At 44.0% G+C, this 23,143-nt stretch overlaps 1 protein-coding gene across 2 annotated transcripts in view; it reads left to right on the top strand.

The window, feature by feature from the left end:
• Positions 1 to 21,327, top strand: part of GRIN2A (glutamate ionotropic receptor NMDA type subunit 2A) — a 364,371-nt gene extending 343,044 nt beyond the window's left edge. The window contains exons 11-13 of one of the 2 annotated variants that reach the window (XM_060033045.1): positions 12,441 to 12,679; positions 19,528 to 20,702; positions 21,046 to 21,064. In XM_060033045.1, coding sequence (XP_059889028.1) covers positions 12,441 to 12,679; positions 19,528 to 20,702; positions 21,046 to 21,064 — 1,433 coding nt within the window. Of the gene's footprint in view, positions 1 to 12,440; positions 12,680 to 19,527 lie in introns of both variants that reach the window. The other variant, XM_060033044.1, reaches the window with a different exon arrangement.
• Positions 21,328 to 23,143: the final 1,816 nt, after the last annotated feature.

Raw genomic sequence — 23,143 nt, 5'->3', positions numbered from 1 at the left:
ACTGTTCCTTTCCATACCGTCACTGCCTAGGGTCAGGGGCTTTGGCCAGAAACCAAGAAAAAAAAAATGTAGATGTGTGCCTGCAAGGGTATATGTGTGGGCTGATTTCAGATGTATTTCAGCAAATTCTCAGGCCCTGGACAAAACCTAAGGGGTACAGGTTCAAAATGGACTTTTTACAACCGACCTCGGGGGAGGAATGCTGAGGCAGTCTGAAGGCTAGTCCATGGCATGCTATAAAATCCTTTCCCGAAGCAGTCCCCTTAGCACTCACACAGCCTCACAGACTAGAATGAAATCTAATCTGAAAGACAACTGCAGTCCCTCTGGAAGCAGAGGACGAGTCTGAGGGCAGAGAAAGAACTGATTTCTCTGACTTTGGACGTAGCAAGTTCCTGTTGGAGAGCTATGCCTTCTCTCTGGATATGCATTCTTGGAATCATAGACTCCATGAACGGGAAGGGCTCAGGGAGGGGTATGTGATCCACCCCACCCACCAGTTCCCTGGCTTCAGGCAGGAAATAAAGATCTCTCCAGGGATACATACTGAGTAATCAAGGTGTGCCAGGTACGATGTATGCATGCAGCCCCGCTTAATTCCAACAAAACTCCTATAGGTAAATACTGTTGTGTTGCATTTGGTAGATGTTAGGCCTGGAGCTCAGAGAGACTGAGCAAGTTCCTTAACCGCTCTGTGCCGCATCTGTAAAATGGGTGGGACAGTGACACCAGCCACATTACGTTGAGATGAGGGCTGCCTGGGTTAATCTGTGAAAACTCTAGTATAGTGCCTGAAGCAGAATAGAATTTGTGTAACTTTGTTAACTAAAAGACTAGAAAAATAGGTAAACGAATGGTTGAGTGGATGGATAGAGAAGCAGAGTATCGGAACCAAGATCAAATGGGTAGTGAGTGTCGAAGGCGAATTGATTGCAGGCGGTCTGACCCTAATTCCACCTCCGGTCACTGTCTAGACCTTACGGGATGATGCGCCACACTCCCTAAACCCTTCAGGGAAGGGTACTCCCTTTTGTAGTTTATTCTAGTGTTTTCTACCTCAAACATTCTTTCCTGTGATTTGCTGGATGATGTCTATTTGAATCTTCTTTTTTTTCAAATATGAAACCCATGGCTTCGACCTTGTGAGTAGATAGATAAGGCTGTCTGCCGGAGAGAGAAAGACAGTATGGCCCTGGCTGCAGACCCAAAGCTGTGCAGGCTCCCTCTGCCCCCAGGAGCACGTTTAGCTTTTGTCCTCCCAGCAAGAATCAGTCTCCTTCAGGAAAGACGTTTAATTTTCCCATTTACCGGCTCCACTTCACAAGATCACATTGACAAAGATCATGGCCTCTTTGTAATGGGAGAAACGGACATGGAAAGAGCAGCACAGGGCTGCTTCCTGGAAAAAAATGACATTTGCTTCTTCTCCCTAGCTGAGGACATGCAGACTTCCCAGCCTTTCACTCTCAAGCCACTGCAAGTTCCCTTTTGCTCTGTTATCTCCTCTATTTATGTGGCAGAAAAACTCACCCAACATATCTGGCCTTTTTTTCTTTACAATGCTGCCCAATTAAAGCCTGGAGATATAAGGAAAGAAACGGGAACAGAAAATATGGATCCAATGCTTGCTATGTGCTGCAGGCCATGAGAAATATCAAAGTCAAAAAACGTGGTCCCTGATCTCCCTCAAGGAGATTACAATATACTTGAGTAAATTAAAAAGGAAATCAGAAAGTATTTGAACTACAGTTCAGTGCACTAGTAGAAAAGGCCACGAGGCAGGAAATGAACGGCTGGAAAATGATTGGAACAGGTTGGAACTGGTGTTGAGAAATGTGCGTTTGCTTCCCTTTCGGGACGTGGGCCTGGGTGTTTGTGCAGAGGTGTGCAGAGGTGTTTGCACAAAGGGCAGAGGAAAAATCTTTATATTTACATCCTGAAAGAAATCAAAATGATGTTCCTTCTACCGAGACTGACCCTGTTACAGGCATCCAAACCTGGGTCTCTTTGGGACAACACCAAAGGGAAGACTTGCTGGGAATTTGACAAAATGTGGTGAAAAGACCCATTTTTGAGTCCTCACAAACTCCAAAGGGAGGGAGAAGGTCAACAGCATGTAGTATTTTTGGAGGGATGGCATCGGTGTTTTGGGGCGAGGAGGAAGCCATCATGTAAATCTTGAAGCACATGGTGGGCAGCGAATTTGGACGAGTCAATTGTGTTGGGTGGAGAGTGAGGTCATATTGCCGAGTGTCCCAGGACATTTGTGACTATATGAAAGCACTGCAGGCTGTTGGAAGGAAAGGAATTGAAATCAAGATATCCCTTCCCACCTCTTTGCCTGCACCACTGGTCAACCAGCACCCTTCCTTGTGGGTCAAGAATTTATAAGAGGATACATTTCCTATTTTTTCTCCCGTAAATATGCATGCTTTTAAAAAATCATTATTACAAAAGTTATACTCGTACAAAGGGTGGTGGCACAGTGGAAAACTGACTGATACGGGACCCCTTGATGCTACAAACGCATAAAAATGCAGAATTGAAGGTGTGTGCGCTCACACACACACACACACACACATACACATACACAAACCCACAATGCACAGCCAAGGTCAAAAGAAAGAGAAATCCTTAGGTGTCAGAAACAGAGGGGAACGGGATATTCTCATGGTACGTTTCAGCTGAGGTGCCTACAGGGATACAGGCAATAGGGATGGAGCCTGGGGCTTTAACATCCACGTGGGGACCCTGAACTGTGCAAGGAGGGTAGAAAATGATACCACTGCATAAATCTGAGACTGTCAATGAGTCCATGAAAAGGAAACTAGAAAAAACTGTCCATCAAAGCAAAGAAAGTACAAGGAGCTTGCCATCCATTTGAAGCTGAGTGAGAAATTAAAACCCAAATGAGTATGGAGATCTAAGTGTATATTACTTAAATGGTGCAGTAATTACAGTAAAATTTATTTTATATGAAAACTGGTACTTTGAAGGGCCCTGGAACCATGGCGGAAGCAAACCCAGGACGCCTCTGTAGGGACATGCCTACATGTAGCCCAGGATGTTCGGGAGTCCCACGGGGTTTAGGGGGAGAACAGCTCTGCTGAAGATTAGCTCATAGTCAAAGGTTACAAATACCACAAGAAAGTAATCCACCATGAAGGTCAGCATGAACAGCAAACAGAAGAATCAGAATCCCAAGAACTAAGGGGGCAGGGATGGGGTGTGGGGCTGAGAGTAATCTGAAAGAATGTAGGTGTGAAATTATTAAATGTATCAAAGTTTTAAAAGTCATAACAAAAGAGTAGGACTTTATCATAAAAAGAATAGGCAGAATTTTAAAAGAGCCAGATGAATGTCACAATTAAAATAGATTAAAAATTAAAACATAAAGCCAAATACTACTAATGAAGGAATTCATGAACTGGAAAATAGATCTGTGGCAATCAGCTAACTGCCAGATGGAACAATAAAGAAATGGAAAATATGAAAACAAAGTTAATAACCTGGAAGATACAATGAGAAGATCTAGAATATTTTAAACAATTTCAGAAGAAGAAAAGATAGGATTATCATGTGTCATTAGGGAATTGAAAATTAAAACGATGTGATACCTCTACACACCTTATTGGAATGGTCAGAATCCAAAACACTGACACACTAGTCAATGCCGGTGAGGATGTGTCACATGGACAGGAACCTCATTCATTGCTGGTGGGAATGTAAAATGGTGCAGTCACTTCGGAGGACAGTTTGGCAGGTTCCTGCAAGGCTGGACATAGTCTTACCATATAATCCAGCAGTAATGCCCCTAGGTACTTGACCAGATGAGTTGAAAACTTATGTCCACACAGAAACCTGAACATGAATGTTTATAGAACTTTGTTCATAATTTCCCAGACTTTGAAACAACCGACATGTCCTTCAATAAGTGAATGGGTAAACAAACTATACATCCATGCAATGCAATACGGTTCAGAGATAAAAAACAAACAAACAAAAAAAGAACCTATGAAGCCAGGGAAACATATAGAGGAGCCTTAAATGCATCTTGTCAAGAGAAAGAAGCCTGTCTGAAAAGGCTACATACTATATGGTTCCAACTATATGATGTTTGGAAAAGGTCAAACTGTAGAGATGGTTAAAAGATCAGTGGTTGCCAGGAGTTGGAATGAGCGGTGAGGAGGGATGAACAGCTGGAGCCCAGGGGATGTTTAGGGCACTGAAACTGTTCTGTATGATGCTGTAATGGTGGGTACATGACATTAAGCATTGGCAAAACCCACAGAACTGTACAGCAAAGATTGAACCCTAATGTAAACTGTACACTTTAGTTAATAATAATGTATTTGGTTCATAAATTATAAAAATGTGCCACATCAATGCCCGATGTTAAAAAGGGAAAACAAAGGAAATGGAAAGACGGAGTGTATGGGAACTCTGTACTTTCTGCTCCGTTTTTCTCTAAATATAAAGCTATTCTAAAAAATAAAGTCTGTTAACTTAAAAGAAGGTAAGATGGGGAGAGTTAAGAGCTGAAGCAACAATGGGTGAAATTTTTGCAGAATTAAAGTTATGAATCATCAGATTGAAGAATCACACTGAGTCCAGAGCAGAACAAATAAAAACATTCACACCTAGATTCCACACCAAAGACAAAATGAAATTCTCAAAAGCAATTAGAGAGAAAATACAGATTGCATAGAAAGTAATGACAAATAGATTATGAGCTGACTTCTCAACAGTTACAGTCCAGACCGGAAGGATGCTTAATAACATCTTCAAAATGTCAAGGAAAAATAATTGTCAACTTAGATTTCTGTGTTCAGCCGAATCCTTCAAGAGTGAGAACAAACCAAAAGCAATATACACAGATTTTACAAAACCTAAAAAAGAGAGCAATGTGAAACCAACAATTATGATTACTAACTTCAAAAGAAAATCAAACATTTCGAGTATTTCCTTTATTTTCTCTACAGGGTTTTTTTTTTTTTTACATCTTTATTGGAGTATAATTGCTTTACAGTGTTGTGTCAGTTCCTGCTGTATAACAAAGTGAATCAGCTATATGCATACGTATATCCCCATATCCCCTCCCTCTTGTGTCTCCCTCCCACCCTCCCTATCCCACCCTTCTAGGTGGTCACAAAGCACCGAGCTGATCTCCCTGTGCTATGCGGCTGCTTCCCACTAGCTATCTATTTTACATTTGGTAGTGTATACATGTCAATGCTACTCTCTCACTTCGTCCCAGCTTACCCTTCCCCCTCCCCATGTCCTCGAGTCCAACTCCACGTCTGTCTTTATTCCTGTCCTGCCCCTAGGTTCATCAGAACCTTTTTTTTTTTTTTAGATATATATCTATGTGTTAGCATATGGTATTTGTTTTTCTCTTTCTGACTTGCTTCACTCTGTGACAGACTCTAGGTCCATCCACCTCACTACAAATAACTCAATTTCATTTCTTTTTATGGCTGAGTAATATTCCATTGTATATATGTGCCACATCTTCTTTATCCATTCATCTGTCGATGGACACTTAGGTTGCTCCCATGTCCTGGCTATTGTAAATAGTGCTTCAATGAACATTGTGGTACATGACTCTTTTTGAATGGTGGTTTCCTCAGGGTATATGCCCAGTAATGGGATTGCTGGGTCATATGGTAATTCTATTTTTAGTTTTTTAAGTTACCTCCATACTGTTCTCCATAGTGGCTGTATCAATTTACATTCCCACCAACAGTGCAAGAGGGCTATCTTTTCTCCACACCCTCTCCAGCATTTATTCTTTGTAGATGTTTTGATGATGGCCATTCTGACTCGTGTGAGATGATACCTCATTGTAGTTTTGATTTGCATTTCTCTAATGATTAGTGATGTTGAGCATCCTTTCTTGTGTTTGTTGGCAATCTGTATATCTTCTTTGGAGAAGTGTCTGTTTAGGTCTTCTGCCCATTTTCGGATTCGGTTGTTTGCTTTTTTGATATTGAGCTGCATGAGCCGCTTATATATTTTGGAGATTAATCCTTTGTCAGTTGCTTCATTTGCAAATATTTTCTCCCATTCTGAGGGTTGTCTTTTCGTCTTGTTTATGGTTTCCTTTTCTGTGCAAAAGCTTTAAAATTTCATTAGGTCCCATTTGTTTATTTTTGTTTTTATTTCCATTTCTCTAGGAGGTGGGTCAAAAAGGATCTTGCTGTGATGTATGTCATAGAGTGTTCTGCCTATGTTTTCCTCTAAGAGTTTTATAGTGTCTGGCCTTACATGTAGGTCTTTAATCCATTTCGAGTTTATTTTTGTGTATGGTGTTAGGGAGTGTTCTAATTTCATTCTTTTACATGTAGCTGTCCAGTTTTCCCGGCAGCACTTAATGAAGAGGCTGTCTTTTCTCCATTGTTTATTCTTGCCTCATTTATCAAAGATAAGGTGACCATATGTGCATGGGTTTATCTCTGGGCTTTCTATCCTGTTCCATTAATCTATATTTCTGTTTTTGTGCCAGTACCATACTGTCTTAACTACTGTAACTTTGTAGTATAGTCTGAAGTCCAGGAGCCTGATTCCTCCAGCTCCATTTTTCTTTCTCTTGATTGTTTTGGCTATTCAGGATCTTTTGTGTTTCCATACAAATTGTGAAATTTTTTGTTCTAGTTCTGTGAAAAATGCCATTGGTAGTTTGATAGGGATTGCATTGAATCTGTAGATTGCTTTGGGTAGTATAGTCATTTTCACAATGTTGATTCTTCCAATCCAAGAACATAGTATATCTCTCCACCTGTTTGTATCATCTTTAATTTCTTTCATCAGTGTCTTATAGTTTTCTGCATACAGGTCTTTGGTCTCCCTAGGTAGGTTTATTCCTAGGTGTTGCAGTGGTAAATGGGAGTGTTTCCTTAATTTCTCTTTCAGATTTTTCATCATTAGTGTATAGGAATGCCAGAGATTTCTGTGCATTAATTTTGTATCCTGCAACTTTACCAAATTCATTGATTAGCTCTAGTAGTTTTCTGGTAGCATCTTTAGGATTCTCTATGTATAGTATCATGTCATCTGCAAACAGTGACAGTTTCACTTCTTCTCTTCCAATTTGGATTCCTTTTATTTCTTTTTCTTCTCTGATTGCTATGGCTAAAACTTCCAAAACTATATTGAATAATAGCGGTGAGAGTGGGCAACCTTGTCTTGTTCCTGATCTTAGAGGAAATGCTTTCAGTTTATCAACATTGAGAACGATGTTGGCTATGCGTTTGTCATATATGGTCTTTATTATGTTGAGGTTGTTTCCTTCTATGCCTACTTTCTGGAGAGTTTTTATCATAAATGGGTGTTGAATTTTGTCAAAAGCTTTTTCTGCATCTATTGAGATTATCATATGGTTTTTATCCTTCAGTTTGTTAATATGCTGTATCACGGTGATTGATTTGTGTATATTGAATAATCCTTGCATTCCTGGGATAAATCACACTTGATCATGATGTAATATCCTTTTAATGTGCAGTTGGATTCTGTTTGCTAGTATTTTGTTGAGGATTTTTGCATCTATGTTCATCAGTGATATTGGCCTGTAGTTTTCTTTCTTTGTGACATCTTTATCTGGTTTTGCTATCAGGGTGATGGTGGCCTCGTAGAATGAGTTTGGGAGTGTTCCTCCCCCTGCTGTATTTTGGAAGAGTTTGAGAAGGATAGATGTTAGCTCTTCTCTAAATGTTTGACAGAATTTACCTGTGAAGCCATCTGGTCCTGGGCTTCTGTTTGTTGGAAGATTTTTAATCACAGTCTCAATTTCAGTGCTTGTGATTGGTCTGCTTATATTTTCTATTTCTTCCTGGTTCAGTCTCAGAAGGTTGTGCTTTTCTAAGAATTTGTCCATTTCTTCCAGGTTGTCGATTTTATTGGCATATAGCTGCTTGTAGTAATCTCTCATGATCCTTTGTATTTCTGCAGTGTCAGTTGTTACTTCTTTTTTACTTCTAATTCTATTGATTTGAGTCTTCTCCCTTTATTTCTTGATGACTCTGGCTAATGGTTTATCAATTTTGTTTATCTTCTCAAAGAACCAGCTTTTAGTTTTATTGTTCTTTGCTATCATTTCCTTCATTTCTTTTTCATTTATTTCTGATCTGATCTTTTTGATTTCTTTCATTCTGCTAAGTTTGGGGTTTTTTTTTTTCTTCTTTCTCTGATTGCTTTAGGTGTAAGTTTAGGTTGTTTATTTGAGATTTTTCTTGTTTCTTGAGGTAGGATTGTATTGCTGTAAACTCCCTTCTTAGAACTGCTTTTGCTGCATCCCATAGGTTTTGGGTCATTGTGTTTTCATTGTCATTTGTTTCTAGGTATTTTTTGATTTCCTCTTTGATTTCTTCAGTGATCTCTTGGCTATTTAGTACTGAATTGGTTAACCTCCATGTGTTTCTATTTTTTACTGTTTTTTTTCCTGTAATTGATATCTAGTCTCATAGCGTTGTGGTTGGAAAAGATACTTGATATGATTTCAATTTTATTAAATTTACCAAGGCTTGATTTGTGACCCAAGATATGGTCTATCCTCGAGAATGTTCCACGAGCACTTGAGAAGAAAGTGTATTCTGTTGTTTTTGGTTGGAATGCCTTATAAATATCAGTTAAGTCCATCTTGTTTAACGTGTCATTTAAAGCTTGTGTTTCCTTATTTATTTTCATTTTGGATGATCAGTCCATTGGTGAAAGTGGGGTGTTAAAGTCCCCTACTATTATTGTGTTACTATTGATTTCCCCTTTTAAGGCTTTTAGCATTTGCCTTATGTATTGAGGTACTCCTATGTTGGGTGCATAAATATTTACAATTGTTATACCTTCTTGGTATATACCTTGATCATTATGTAGTGTCCTTCTTTGTCTCTTGTAATAATCTTTATTTTAAAGTTTATTTTGTCTGATATGAGAATTGCTACTCCAACTTTCTTTTGATTTCCATTTGCATGGAATATCTTTTTCCATCCCCTTACTTTCAGTCTGTATGTGTCTCTAGGTCTGAAGTGGGTCTCTTGTAGACAGCATTTGTACGGGTCTTGTTTTTGTCTATGTCTTTTGGTTGGAGCATTTAATCCATTTACATTTAAGGTAATTATCAATATGTATGTTCCTGTTACCATTTTCTTAATTGTTTTGGGTTTGTTTTTGTAGGTCTTTTCCTTCTCTTGTGTTTCCTGCCTAGAGAAGTTCCTTTAGCATTTGTTGTAAAGCTGGTTTGGTGGTGCTGAATTCTCTTAACTTTTGCTTACCTGTAAAGCTTTTAATTTCTCCATTGAATCTGAATGAGATCCTTGCTGGGTAGACTAATCTTGGTTTTAGGTTTTTCCCTTTCATCACTGTAAATATGTCCTGCCACTCCCTTCTGGCTTGCAGAGTTTCTGCTGAAAAATCAGCTGTCGACCTTATGGGGATTCCCTTGGATGTTATTTGTTGCTTTTAACATTTTTTCCTAGTTTTTAATTTTTGATAGTTTGATTAATATGTGTCTCGGCATGTTTCTCTTTGGGTTTATCCTGTATGGTACTCTCTGTGCTTCCTGGACTTGATTGACTATTTCCTTTCCCATGTTAGGGAAGTTTTCATTATAATCTCTTCAAATATTTTCTCAGACCCTTTCATTTTCTCTTCTTCTGGGACCCCTATAATTCGAATGTTGGTGCGTTCAGTGTTGTCCCAGAGGTCTCTGAGACTGTCCTCAATTCTTTTCATTCTTTTTTCTTTATTCTGCTCCCTGGCAGTTATTTCCACCATTTTATCTTCCAGCTCACTTATCCATTCTTCTGCCTCAGTTATTCTGTTATTGATTCCTTGTATTTTTTTTTTTGCGGTACGCGGGCTTCTCACTGTTGTGGCCTCTCCCGTTGTGGAGCACAGGCTCCGGACGCACAGGCTCAGCGGCCATGGCTCACAGGCCGAGCTGCTCCGCGTCTTGTGGGATCTTCCCAGACCGGGGCACGAACCCGTGTCCCCTGCATCGGCAGGCGGACTCTCAACCACTGCGCCACCAGGGAAGCCCCCTTGTAGAGTATTTTTAATTTCAGTAATTGTGTTGTTCATCACTGTTTGTTTGCTCTTTAGTTCTTCTAGATCCTTGTTAAATGTTTCTTGTATTTTCTCCATTCTGTTTCCGAGATTTTGGATCATCTTTACTATAATTACTCTGAATTCTTTTTCAGGTGGGTTGCCTATTTTGTCTTCATTGATTTGGTCTTGTAGGTTTTTACCTTGCTCCTTCGTCTGTAACATATTTTTTTGTCATTTCTTTTTCTTCTTTTTTCTTTTTTTTTTTTGATGTGTGATGCTATATTCCTGTTTTACTGGTTGTTTGGCCTGAGCCGTCCAGCACTGGAGTTTGCAGGCAGTTGGGTAGAGCTGGGTCTTGGTGCTGAGATGAAGATCTCCGGGAGGCCTCACTCCAGTTGATATTCCCTGGAGCCTGAGGTTCTCTGTTAGTCCAGCGGTTTGGACTCGGAGCTCCCACCACAGGAGCTCGGGCCCAACCTCTGGCCTGGGAACCAAGATCCTGCAAGCAGTTAATCACCACAGACTGGGAATTGGTAAATGCTCTTCTAGGAAAGAATGTGTTGTCTCATTTCTCCTTTTGTAAATTATACTACTTTCTCCCAGAATGAAGTCTGAAGTGGACACTTCTCTGGATTTGAATCCTAGCTCTTCCACTTTTGAGCTAACTGGCTTAGGACAAGTTTCTAACTGTCTTCATGCCTCCCTTTTCCTATTTCTCCAGCAACTGAGCATGAGATTTTTTCTTTCCCTGTATTCCTGCCAGCATTGGTCTCTATCCTCACCAGTTTTTGCTGTTTTATAATCTCCGCTAACCCAAACAAATCCAGGGCCCCGAGCCCAAGCTCGGCAACGCAGGCCTTGCCCTTCCCCAGGCAGCTTTAGTGCCCTCACTTAGGTGGTTAGGCTCGCACCTAAACAGCGTTCTTCTCTGGGCCAGGACGTCCCTGCCTCAGGGACTAGGTGCCAAGGTGGCGCATACTCTGCGCCCAAGGGTCCTGCGGGCGGCTGCAGTGGCCGCAACACCGGTCGCCTGACAGGCTGCGGTATGAACACCCGGGCGAGGACCTGTGCACATCACGGTGGCAGCGGCGGCGGCAGCTGCGACTTCCCAGCTCCAGACCACGCCCGCTGCATGCCTCTGCAAGTGTTCTTTATTGAAGTATAGTTGATTTACAATATTATATTAGTTTAAATTGTACAACATAATGATTCAATATTTTATAGATTATACTCCACCTAAAGTTATTACAAAATAATGGCTATATTTCCCTGTGCTGTACAATATATCCTTGTTGTTTATATATTTTATGCAGAGTAGTTTATATTTCTTAATCCCATACATCTTTTATGTCTTAGAGATCGTACGTATATACAATGTAGTCATACTATTCATTTAACATTCTATGCATCTTCCTTGATTTTCACTGTTTTCGAAGGATAATTTTTAAAGACCTGAATCATAGTCTAGTGAATTGCTAGACAGTTAGTATAATTACTAGACATTTAGACTAGAGAATTTCCTCCTAAATGACAACTGGATAAAATGTGCATAGAAAAGAGACATAATAATGCCAACCGTGCCTACTTTTTTTTCCATTGCAAACCCCACCTGCTTCTTTAGCTGCCTACTGAAGTGGGGAGGTGTTTAGTTTGCAAAGGGCCATTCAGAGCCGACTGGGATATTTCTTGTCAAGGAACACTTTGTGCTCTAAGCGCACTACTTGGGGTGACTTTTTGGAATAATATTGGATGTTCTAAAGGAAGAGGAAAGAAGAAACAAATATATTTGAGGACAGCTGTGTACCAGGCAGTGTGCTAGGCACTTCCTTTACAGCAGCCCACGAAGGCTCCTATTTAGGAGAACTTACCATGAGCCAGGCACTACGTTTAGGAATTTTGCATATGTGAGCTCATATCCTCCCTAGAACTCGAGGGAGTGTACACTATTATAATACCCATTTCACAGACAGGATCACTGTGGCTCTGAAGTCACACAGCTAGTCTATGACGAAGCCAGAATGGGAACGCGAGTCTTTCTTATGTAGGCTTCGGCCAGCTTATCCCGTGTCCTGTTCCAGGCTTGGGTGGGTGTTGGGGCCGGGGATAGAGAAAAGAGGGGTGGGGAGAGCATAGTAATGATGACCAAGAAAAAAAAGGCAGGGCCTGAGCCAGATTCTCTCTATACGTGATCTCACTTCATCCTCCTACAGCGATATTACATAGATGCTGTTGTCATCATTCTCTTCACCCCGCAAGTGAGGGAACGCAGACCAGGAGAGCTCAGTCACTCTCACTGAGGTTGCACAGCTATAAGTCACACGTGTCTGTCCCGAACACAGGCGTGTCCGCCCCACAGTGCGTGCCCTGCTCCTTACTGCCTGTGGCTCTTGTCTTCTGTCCAGGGGAGATGGAAGAGCTGGAGACCCTGTGGCTCACGGGGATCTGCCACAACGAGAAGAACGAGGTGATGAGCAGCCAGCTGGACGTCGACAACATGGCGGGTGTGTTCTACATGCTGGCGGCCGCCATGGCCCTCAGCCTCATCACCTTCATCTGGGAACACCTCTTCTACTGGAAGCTGCGCTTCTGCTTCACGGGCGTGTGCTCCGACCGGCCAGGCCTGCTCTTCTCCATCAGCAGGGTCAGTACCCCTGGCGGCTACTTCCCTCTGAGTCAGGCAGGTCCAGAAAAGCACAGGGCTTCCAGAGAATCAGGGATTCTTGACTCCTGGGTGGGGGTGTGGTGTCTCCACACCCTCCCCTCACCCATTAACCCTTCTTGGATTTGTCGGAAGGGCACCAGTTTCTGTGTTCATAAGCCAGATGCAAGCTAGAGATGAAGGTGAATAGGTAAGGCAGGCCGGGCGTGAGAAAAAGAGCAGAAGTGAAACTAAAAATAGCAGCTGAACCCTGGTGTCAAAGGGAGGGAACAATGGAGAATGTGGAGAACTAAGACACATTGCGTAAAACCCACCACACCCAAAGGGGGCAGTCGTCCTCCACTCCTGCTGAGTATGGTTTTAGCGGAAGGCAGAGCCAGTCTTATCAGGTCTTCCAGTTTTTCAAAGAGAAAGCAGTCATCTGATTATATGTGAAAACTTTCAACTTTTGAATACTAGTAACTAATTCCATTGACAAATAGAAAAACACACGGACCAAACACAGCCAGTCTGTGGCCTCCCTCATGAGCACCCAGATATGCTCTAGGACATTATTAAAATTCCTGTGTAGGATGTTATGATGTTTGCATGCATTCCAACAGATCACGTGTGACAAAACGAAATCTACCTGCAAAGCCATGTTGTGTGTGTGAACGCAGCTAACTAAGCCCAAAAGCGTGTGCGATGTAACAGAGCCTGAAATGAAACACAGGCAGGAAGAACCACGAGAAAATGCACACACATCAAACAGGAAACAAAATATACATTCAACACGACATAAACCACAGCACAGAATACACACGCTGCAGTAAGTGCACTCACGTTCGAGCCACGGAAACCTCATTACATGCTACACAATATGGCGTGTGTGTGGCCATAAACAGGGACACGTGTCATATTCATCAATAACGATGACAGTTGTGGAAAATGCTTATATTTGTAGGTACATGTATGTCCCTGGCACCATATAAGGAATTTATACTCATCATTTCATTTAACCTACAAACCAATTCTGTGAGGTAGGTTCTGATATTGGCCCAGAATTGGGGAAACTCAAATTTATGAGGTTAGAGGAATTACCCAACACCACACAGCCTTGCTGGAGCCAGGATTTGACTCCAGGTGGTGTGGTAGCAGCCAGAGCCCACACTCTTACACAAGCAACAAACATCAAATACAAGCAACGCAAGAGATTTGATACAAATCATACTACACAACGTGTATGTGCACACAACTCATATAATATATATTTTTACTTTTTTTTTTTTTTTTTTTTGCGGTACGCGGGCCTCTCACCGCTGTGGCCTATCCCGTTGCGGAGCACAGGCTCCGGACGCGCAGGCTCAGCGGCCATGGCTCACGGGCCCAGCCGCTCCGCGGCATGTGGGATCTTCCCGGACCGGGGCACGAACCCACGTCCTCTGCATCAGCAGGCGGACTCTCAACCACTGCGCCACCAGCGAAGCTCTATTTTTACTTTTTAAATACAAGCTACTCACTTACTTGCATCACAATAAAAGCACATACGTACATATCGTTCACTTGTCTTCCAACAAAGTATAACATTATCTATCTATCCACCTGGCAATCAGTCAATCAGTCATCCATCCATCCATTCATCTATCCATCTGTCCATCTATCCATCCATCTATTTATCTACCTATTTCTTCCGTTTACTCACCTTGGAATTTTTTTACTCTGAAAGAGTTTAACATATTAGGATTTGAAACATGGTGAAAAATATGTGGTTAGAAACATCTAATTTTATATGCTAATGTTCATTGGGAAAATGAAATAATCATCTAAAGAGGAACTTGTGTATTCTTAGTATTTGGTGGTTTTAAGACATCCAGAAGGTACACATGGGCTTAGCCAGGAGGATTGATTTTCTCCATTCAGTGGCGCTCTAAACTTGAGTTCTATGCAAATACATGTTTCCTAATTAGCTTGATGGCCTCTAAACACACAGATTGCTTAAAATAACAGCGTGCATACAGCTAGGTATTAAGCCAACTTTAAGCTAATTCTCTTCACCAGTTACTAGAGGCTTTCCATATCCAAATGATTCTGAGATTGCCATGAGCAAATGCACACTATTGCCTTTACTCGTAAATCCTGCTTGTTTTTGCAAGAGTGTTCCCTCTGTCCGAGATACCATTAAAGAAGCCAAGTTAATAGGATTGTCACTATGAGAAATGGACTAAATCCCTCACTCCCATTCCAAGCATCTTGAGGGACGGGGGTAAAGTGGGGACTGGGCACAGCATTGCTGTGTTGTGCCTTGACAAGCTGGAACTGGAACTGCTGTCTCCCCCTCCCTAGAGGAGAGAGGACCCCATGTCCCATGGGGCACAAATGCAAACCTCAGATGCCTGCCCTCCTGGCACGGCCAAGGGTGAAGGTCAGAGCTCACAGAGTCATTTATTTTACATTAGAACCAAGTTTCTCCCACAGCTGTGGCCTTTGTTTATTACGACTTACAGAAATGCGTCCTCTCTTCTGTGGGATGCTCTTAACTTTTGTCTTCTCTCCGCAATGCTGTCCCTTTCATGTTGAAAAATATATTCACTGTCACCAGTAAAAAAGAACCACCTCGGTTGTCTCCAGAGACGTGAGGAATGGGAGATGTAGCAAAGCCAGAGGCCAGGGAGGTGGAAACCGTGGCATCTTCCCGACGAGCCCAGAGGAGAGCTTGCACAGCTTCTGGCTGACCCACAGTGGGGCCCAGCAGAATGGAAGTCAGATGCCGTCTTAGTGCATTCGGGCTGCTATAACACAATGCCACAGACTGGGTGCTTCATCCACAATAGAAATGTATTGCTTACAGTTCTGGGGGCTGGAAGTCCGAGATCAGGGTGCCAGCGTGGTCGGGTGAGGACCCTCTTCCGGGCTGCAGACTTCCCCTTGTGTTGAAGGGATGAGGGAGCTCTGTGGGGTCTCTTTTACAAGAGCACTTATCTCATTCAGGAGGGCTCCTCCCAAAGGCCCCACCTTGGACCTCATGACATAAGCACTTACCTACCACTGATACCATCACCTTTGGGACTAGGCTCTCCGCATATGAACTGGGAGGTGGGGTACCCAAACATGCAGACCATAGCAGACACTTTGGGGATCAGGCCCAGGCACCAGGGAACCAAGGAGGACAGTATCGCCCCAGTGAGAAAGGGGGCGGGGAGTGGAACAGAGCAAGCTGTCTGGAACGGCACATTGAGTCTTCAATGCTAATTTCATCTGAGCCCATTATAGGGCTGAGAGGGCATCTTATTTCCACAACCCATAAAAGGTAGCCGGAATCTATGAATAATAGAGAGGAGGAAAGAAAGAACTCTGCAAGGAAGAAAGAAACTCCAGCCCAGGGATTTGGCTCCCGAGGTAGGATTTAGGCAACTTATCTAATTAGAAAGCCGCAGTGGCTTTCCAGAGCAAACCTCCAGCTTCGATCAAACGGGCGCTGTGTGCTCGTACTCGTGTGAGGAGAGAGAGGTGAGGTGACCAACAGGGAGGGCACATGGGGGATGACTGAGCAGCTCACCCACTAGCATTTATGGAGCCCCTTCCATGTCAGGTGCTTGCTTGCATTATCAGGTCTTGCCCTTGTACCCACCTTAGAGTGTATGATTCCCATCTTACAGATGTGGAACTCGATACCCAAAAAGACGTAGTTGCTCAGCCAAGGTCACAGAGCTAAAAAAGGATGGAGCTGGGGCTCATTTCCAGTGGGTTCCAGGTCTCTGGCTCTTCCCATCCTTCTGTAATACACATCCCACCTCCTCACCAGCACATCTGGAAGATGGGTCAACTTAGTTGGTGAACACTTTCATCCAAACCTGGGGTACAGGCACCACGTTGACTCCTTCCCGAAGCTTTGCCAGGCAGATCAGCACCTGGGAACGGCCTTAGCTGTGTTGTGTGAGTCCCAGCGGAAACCAGGGGTGAGAAAAAGCAGTCAGCAGCCATCCTCTCTGCTCCTGAAACATAGCGCAGCTCCCTGGCCGCTTCTGTGGGCCTCCTGCAAATACAGAGGCAACCAGCTCATCCTGGCGGGCGAGAGCACACTGCCCTGATGGCGAAGGGTGGAAGCAAGTTCTCAAAGTCTCTAAAAGGAGGAGGGGAGCTCATTAAAATAAAATTGCAAAGTTAGAAAAAATTTAAAGACTGGTGTTTTTGTAATGCTAGCAACAGGAAAAAAAGGCTATGATCTTGGCTGGTTCAAACGTGTAGGAGACACACTGATTTCCACCCATAGTAGCAGAATCCCTCTAGGTCACTGTAGGAGATTATTACATTACTCAATTGGACAGGGAAGGCATACGTTAACATAAAAGATTCAAAAGCACGGTGCTATGTGAAATACACGGTGTGTGTGTATGATTTTGACGTCCAGCAGCCCTGGAAGCAAAGAGGAGACACTGCTTCCTGGGAGGGAACAGGGAAGGAGACCACACAGCATCGAGAAAGAGACTAAAGGTAAGGCTGCGGCAGGTGGGAAGTGCCCGATGCCAGGGCCTTGGCCTCAGGGAGCCTTCACCGTGCAGCCTGGGGTTGAAGGGGGTCAGAGAAAGAGAAGCTCAAGTGTACAACTGTAGGCTTTTCTGTTTACTGTTCCTCGACGGAGTGGAGACTGTCTCTAGAAAACTACAAGAAAAACGCAGCAGTGCAAACAGGTTGAGGCTGTCACAGTTCTGTGAGCATCCCTGCAGGTTCAGTGCATCCCCACCATGGGGAATTGATGGAGCCGCTGTAAGAGTCCAGAGTTACCAACCCATAGTCCCCACTAGTTTATGCCAAAGTCAGCAGCAGCTACCGCATCCCTTTTACAAACAAACCCCTTCTTGGGCCGGCTCCCTGTCAGTCTTGGGAGGACCAGGTCAAATCCTGCAGCCTGGACCGAATTGTTCCCTTTAGGTACCGCGGCCAAAATCTGGGGGCAGGAGTGGGGAAGGGAGGAGCACGAATCACAACACCACTGACGCTCTTTTGCCTGTTATTGTAGAACGAATCGAGAGCTCTGCCCCTGAGGTACTTTCAAGGAAAAGTAAACAGTTTTGTTTTTTTGTGGGGTTTTTTTGCGATACGCGGGCCTCTCACTGCTGTGGCTTCTCCCGCTGCGGAGCACAGGCTCTGGACGCGCAGGCTCAGCGGCCATGGCTCACGGGCCCAGCTGCTCCGCGGCATGTGGGATCTTCCCGGACTGGGGCACGAACGCGTGTCCCCTGCATCGGCAGGCGGACTCTCAACCACTGCGCCACCAGGGAAGCCCAACAGTTATTTTTAAGACAGGAAGAAGGTGGAGTGGAAAACAAGAGATGTATGGATGGGGTGCTTATATCTGAGCTACCCCCGAGTCCCTCAGTCATTCAGTTCCCTGGATGGATTTAAATGCAGCATCACCGCGTCATCAGGACTCTCCACTCTTCTTAGTAACTAAAACTCTAACTATGCTCAACAAATTCTCACACAGCCAAAACACAAAGAATATATATATATATTGAGCGGGTAAGTGAAAAGTCCAAGAAGGGAGCTCCAGGGGTTCAAACCATATGATGTTTCTTTATCCCACCATCTATGTCTATTCCTCCAAAAAATGTCTGATTGACCACACATGGGTCTCAGGTCTTCTTCTTCTTTTTGTCGGGGGGGTGGAGCTGGGAGAGACTGTTCCAGAGGTTTTAACTTGAAGTATAATTGGCTTACAATATTGTATATCAGGTGTACTACATAGTGACTCAGTATTTTTATACATTATGAAATAATCACCATAATAACTTTAGTTACCATCTATCACATACAAAGTTATTAGAATATTATTGACTATATATTCTATACTGTACATTATATTCCCATGACTTATTTATCTTAAAGCTGAAGATTTTACCTCTTAATCCCCTTCACCGGTTTCACCCATCTGTCTAACCCCCTCCCCTTTGGCCACTACCAGTTTGTTCTCTGTTTCTGTTGAATCTGGTTTTGTTTTGTTATGGCTGTTCATTTGTTTTGGTTTTAGATTCCACATATAAGTGAAATCAAATGGCATTTGTCTTTCTCTGTCTGACTTATCTCAGCATAATACCCTCTAGGTCCATCTATGTTGTCACAAATGGCAAGATTTCATTCTTTTTTATGGCTGAGTACTATTCCAGTGTGTGTCTGTGTGTGTCTGTGTGTACATACCACATCTTCTTTTCTATTCCTCTATCAATGGACACTTCAGTTGCTTCCATATCTTGGCTACTGTAAATAATGGTGTGATGAACATTGGGGTGCATGTATTTTTTTTAGTGTTTTTATTTCCTTCAGATAAATATTGGGTCTCATGCTTTAATTGATGGCTTCAGTGTAGGGGTAGCAGTAATTCCCCAGAGGAATCAATGATTGGTGATCCTTGTATGCTGACTCAGTTTGTTTGTCAATAGCTGACTCTCTGATATCCAAAGTCCAAAGATGATCCTGGGAAACTTTAATAAAAGTAAGGGTTGGTGACTGGGGTGTTGGGAGGGTCAACCAAATCCTTACACGCCAGTTTGGAGGTGCTGAGACCCTTAGAGTTCTTTGAGGATTAGTGGATATTTTTTCTCAAACTCTATGTATGACTATTGGCAAAAGTGTCAGATAATCTTGATATCTTGTGCCAGAGCGACAAGATACGCCTGATGCTTTGCCACTGGTCTCATACATTCAGGAAGCATTATCAGGATTCAGATTGGATCTCACTGTTTCTCCAGGACTCCTATAAGAAGGTCATGTCTCACCTTTGCAGGTACAGTTCAGGTGTGAAATGGTTTCATGTCCTTGCTGCTGAGGATGGTGTTTTGTGCTCCTCCCCACAGGGCATTTACAGCTGCATTCACGGGGTGCACATTGAAGAAAAGAAGAAGTCTCCAGACTTCAATCTGACCGGATCCCAGAGCAACATGTTAAAACTCCTTCGGTCAGCCAAAAACATTTCCAACTTGTCCAACGTGAACTCCTCAAGAATGGATTCCCCCAAAAGAGCTGCTGACTTCATTCAAAGAGGATCCCTCATCATGGACATGGTTTCAGATAAGGGAAACTTGGTATATTCAGACAACAGGTCCTTTCAGGGGAAAGAGAGCATTTTTGGGGACAACATGAATGAACTGCAAACCTTCATGGCCAACAGGCACAAGGATAACCTCAACAACTATGTGTTCCAGGGCCAGCACCCTCTGACTCTCAATGAGTCTAACCCTAACACAGTGGAGGTGGCCGTGAGCACGGAATCCAAAGGGAACTCCAGGCCCCGGCAGCTTTGGAAGAAATCCATGGAATCTCTACGCCAAGATTCGCTGACCCAGAACCCAGTCTCCCAGAGGGATGAGGGAACCGTGGAGAACAGGAGCTACTCCCTAAAGAGTCCTAGGTACCTTCCAGAAGAGGTGGCCCACTCGGACATCTCAGAAACTTCGAGCCGGGCCACGTGCCACCGGGAGCCTGACAACAGTAAGAACCACAAGGCCAAGGACAACTTCAAAAGGTCAGTGGCCTCCAAGTACCCCAAGGACTGCAGCGAGGTCGAGCGCCCCTACCTGAAAACCAAAGCGAGCTCCCCCAGGGACAAGATCTACACCATTGACGGGGAGAGGGAGGCCAGTTTCCACCTCGATCCTCCCCAGTTTGTCGAAAACGTGGCCCTTCCCGAGAACGTGGACTTCTCCAATGTCTACCAGGACCATAGTGACAGTTTCCGCAAGGGGGACTCCACACTGCCCAGGAACAGGAGTCCCCTGCACGATGAAGATGGGCTCCCCAACAATGACCAGTATAAACTCTACTCCAAGCACTTCACCTTGAAAGACAAGAGTTCCCCTCACAGCGAGGGCAGCGACCGGTACCGGCAGAACTCCACGCACTGCAGGAGCTGCCTGTCCAACCTGCCCACCTATTCAGGCCACTTCACCATGAGGTCCCCCTTCAAATGCGACTCCTGCCTGCGGATGGGGAACCTCTATGACATTGACGAAGACCAGATGCTTCAGGAGACAGGTAACCCAGCTACCCAGGAGGAGGTCTACCAGCAGGACTGGGCACAGAGCAGCGCCCTCCAGTTCCAAAAGAACAAGCTGAGGATTAGCCGGCAGCATTCCTACGATAACATCCTCGACAAACCCAGGGAGCTGGACCTTAGCAGGCCCTCCCGGAGCATAAGCCTCAAGGACAGGGAGCGGCTTCTGGAGGGAAACTTGTACGGGAGTCTCTTTAGTGTCCCCGCCAGCAAACTCTCGGGGAACAAAGGCTCCCTTTTCCCCCAGGGTCTGGAGGTCAGCAAACGGAGCAAGTCTCTCTTGCCAGACCACACCTCCGATAACCCTTTCCTCCACTCCTATGGGGATGACCAACGCTTAGTTATTGGGAGGTGCCCCTCGGACCCTTATAAACACTCTCTGCCATCCCAGGCAGTGAATGACAGCTATCTCCGATCGTCCTTGAGGTCGACGGCATCATACTGTTCCAGGGACAGTAGAGGCCACAGCGATGTGTATATTTCGGAGCATGTTATGCCTTATGCTGCAAATAAGAATAAAATGTACTCTGCCCCCAGGGTTTTAAATTCCTGCAGCAATAGACGCGTGTACAAGAAAATGCCTAGTATCGAATCCGATGTTTAAAACCTTCCATTAATGTTTTATCTATAGGGAAACATAGTTAATGGCCAACGTTCCGGAGGATAAAGTTGGATGTCCAATAGTGCCCTGCAAGAGCAAGAGGATTTAGGAAGGTATTTTTCTGTTGGTTCTTTTGCACATGGCTCCATGCCACAGTCTTCCACTCAAGGAATCTTGTGAGGTGTGTGCTGAGCGTGGCAGATACCAGATAGGTGAGTCCTTAACCAAAAATCAACCAATAAAAGGGCAAGTCTCCTGGACATGCCCGCTAGGTATGTTGGCAATAATGACGCGTTGGATGCCAATGGTGATGTGATGATTTCCTATATTCCAAATTCCATTAAGGCCAGTCCCCCATGTAATTTCCTCATCAGAAATGCCTAATGGTTTCTCTAATACAGAGTAAGCAATATGGTATGCATGTAAATCTGACACAGACAAAACAAGAATGCATCTGCACTGTAGCGGGATTGACACGTGCAAGAGATTAGGAAGTTTGGATTTACAACTGGTCCAGCTTTATTGTTATGCCTTCCATCACAGCCCCGGCCCAACCCCAGAGCTCCAGGCTCCCCCAAGGAGTAGCAAATCAGTGTGTTTGTGGTCACTCTGCTAGCTTCACTGTAGTCCATTTCCAAGACACATCTGGAGTAAAAGGCCAGAAGGGCCCTCAGGCAGAGAGCTACCGGAATCCCTTTGGATGTCGATTTGTGTATTTCACAGACACTCTCTCACCCTTGGCTTCGATGGTCTTGTTCAGAGCTGCATAAACTCACACATTTGTGTCTTCAATATCGTGTAAGTGTGGACCTTCTGTCTATGACACAGCGGCCGTTGTAGTTTATCCCGAAGACTCCTGTGTACGTGAGTTTGCATTTCCCCCTTCTGGTGATGACTCAGGGTTGTATAGTATCTGTTACCCTTCCCCCGCAGAGTAACCATCACTCGTTCAGTCCCCGAATCACCATGGTGGCGTTTCATTGCGTGTTGCTGTTCCCAGTGTGGTGAATGTGGTGGCATGTGCCAGCAGCCATATGTGTACTGCGATCCTTAAGAAGTAAAAGGCCATCCGTCTGCTGAAGGCCAGCGTGGCTGTAGGGTTATCTTCCTTAACGTCCTGAAATTCAGCTGGACACTCGTCTCCAGCCCCACTTCCTTAAATCAAAAGCCTTCAAAACATGAGAGACACTCATGCATCTCCCCTGAGCAGCCTCCAAATTGTGGATAAACTTTAGTGGGACAAGTGATTTCTCTCTTCTGAAATAGTCACTCTATTGGAGGCAAACTGCCTCACTAGCACCAACGGGAGGTGAAAAATTCCTCGAAGCATTTGTCATTTCCGAGCAACCTCCATTCTCACTCTACTCAAACCTGTGCATAAATGATATGAGATGATACTCATTTTGTAAACCTTGGGGGAAGGGTAGGGACTCTTTATGCGTGAGAAGCTTAGCGCAGTGCCTGGTACATGCAGTGTGGCCCCCCAGAATTAAGGCAGTTGTTATGATACTTCATCAGACAAGAACTTTCTAGTTTAAAAATTAAATATGATGAAACCCACAGCCATATTAATTGAACACTTTATATCGTTCTAATCCAATAATTAGTGTGTTTTAAATACATGAGTATCCCTGAAATGCTTGGGCTAAGTAGCCACCCATTTTGCAGGGCACCTGGGTCTGTTGTGGTGTCATGTTACAGAAGCCCTAGGCTAATGTAAACGAGCCTGACCATTTCCTGGTTTGCTCCTGCGTTTTGCTCGGGTTCCCAGAGGAGGGGACAGAATGGCAGGTTGAAAAGTTATCCTGTTTCTTTTAGT

This window comes from Delphinus delphis, chromosome 15, assembly GCF_949987515.2.
Source record: "Delphinus delphis chromosome 15, mDelDel1.2, whole genome shotgun sequence".
Taxonomy (NCBI): domain Eukaryota; kingdom Metazoa; phylum Chordata; class Mammalia; order Artiodactyla; family Delphinidae; genus Delphinus; species Delphinus delphis.
Note: the sequence above shows the minus strand (reverse complement) of the source record. Positions and strands in the feature narration are given on the sequence as shown.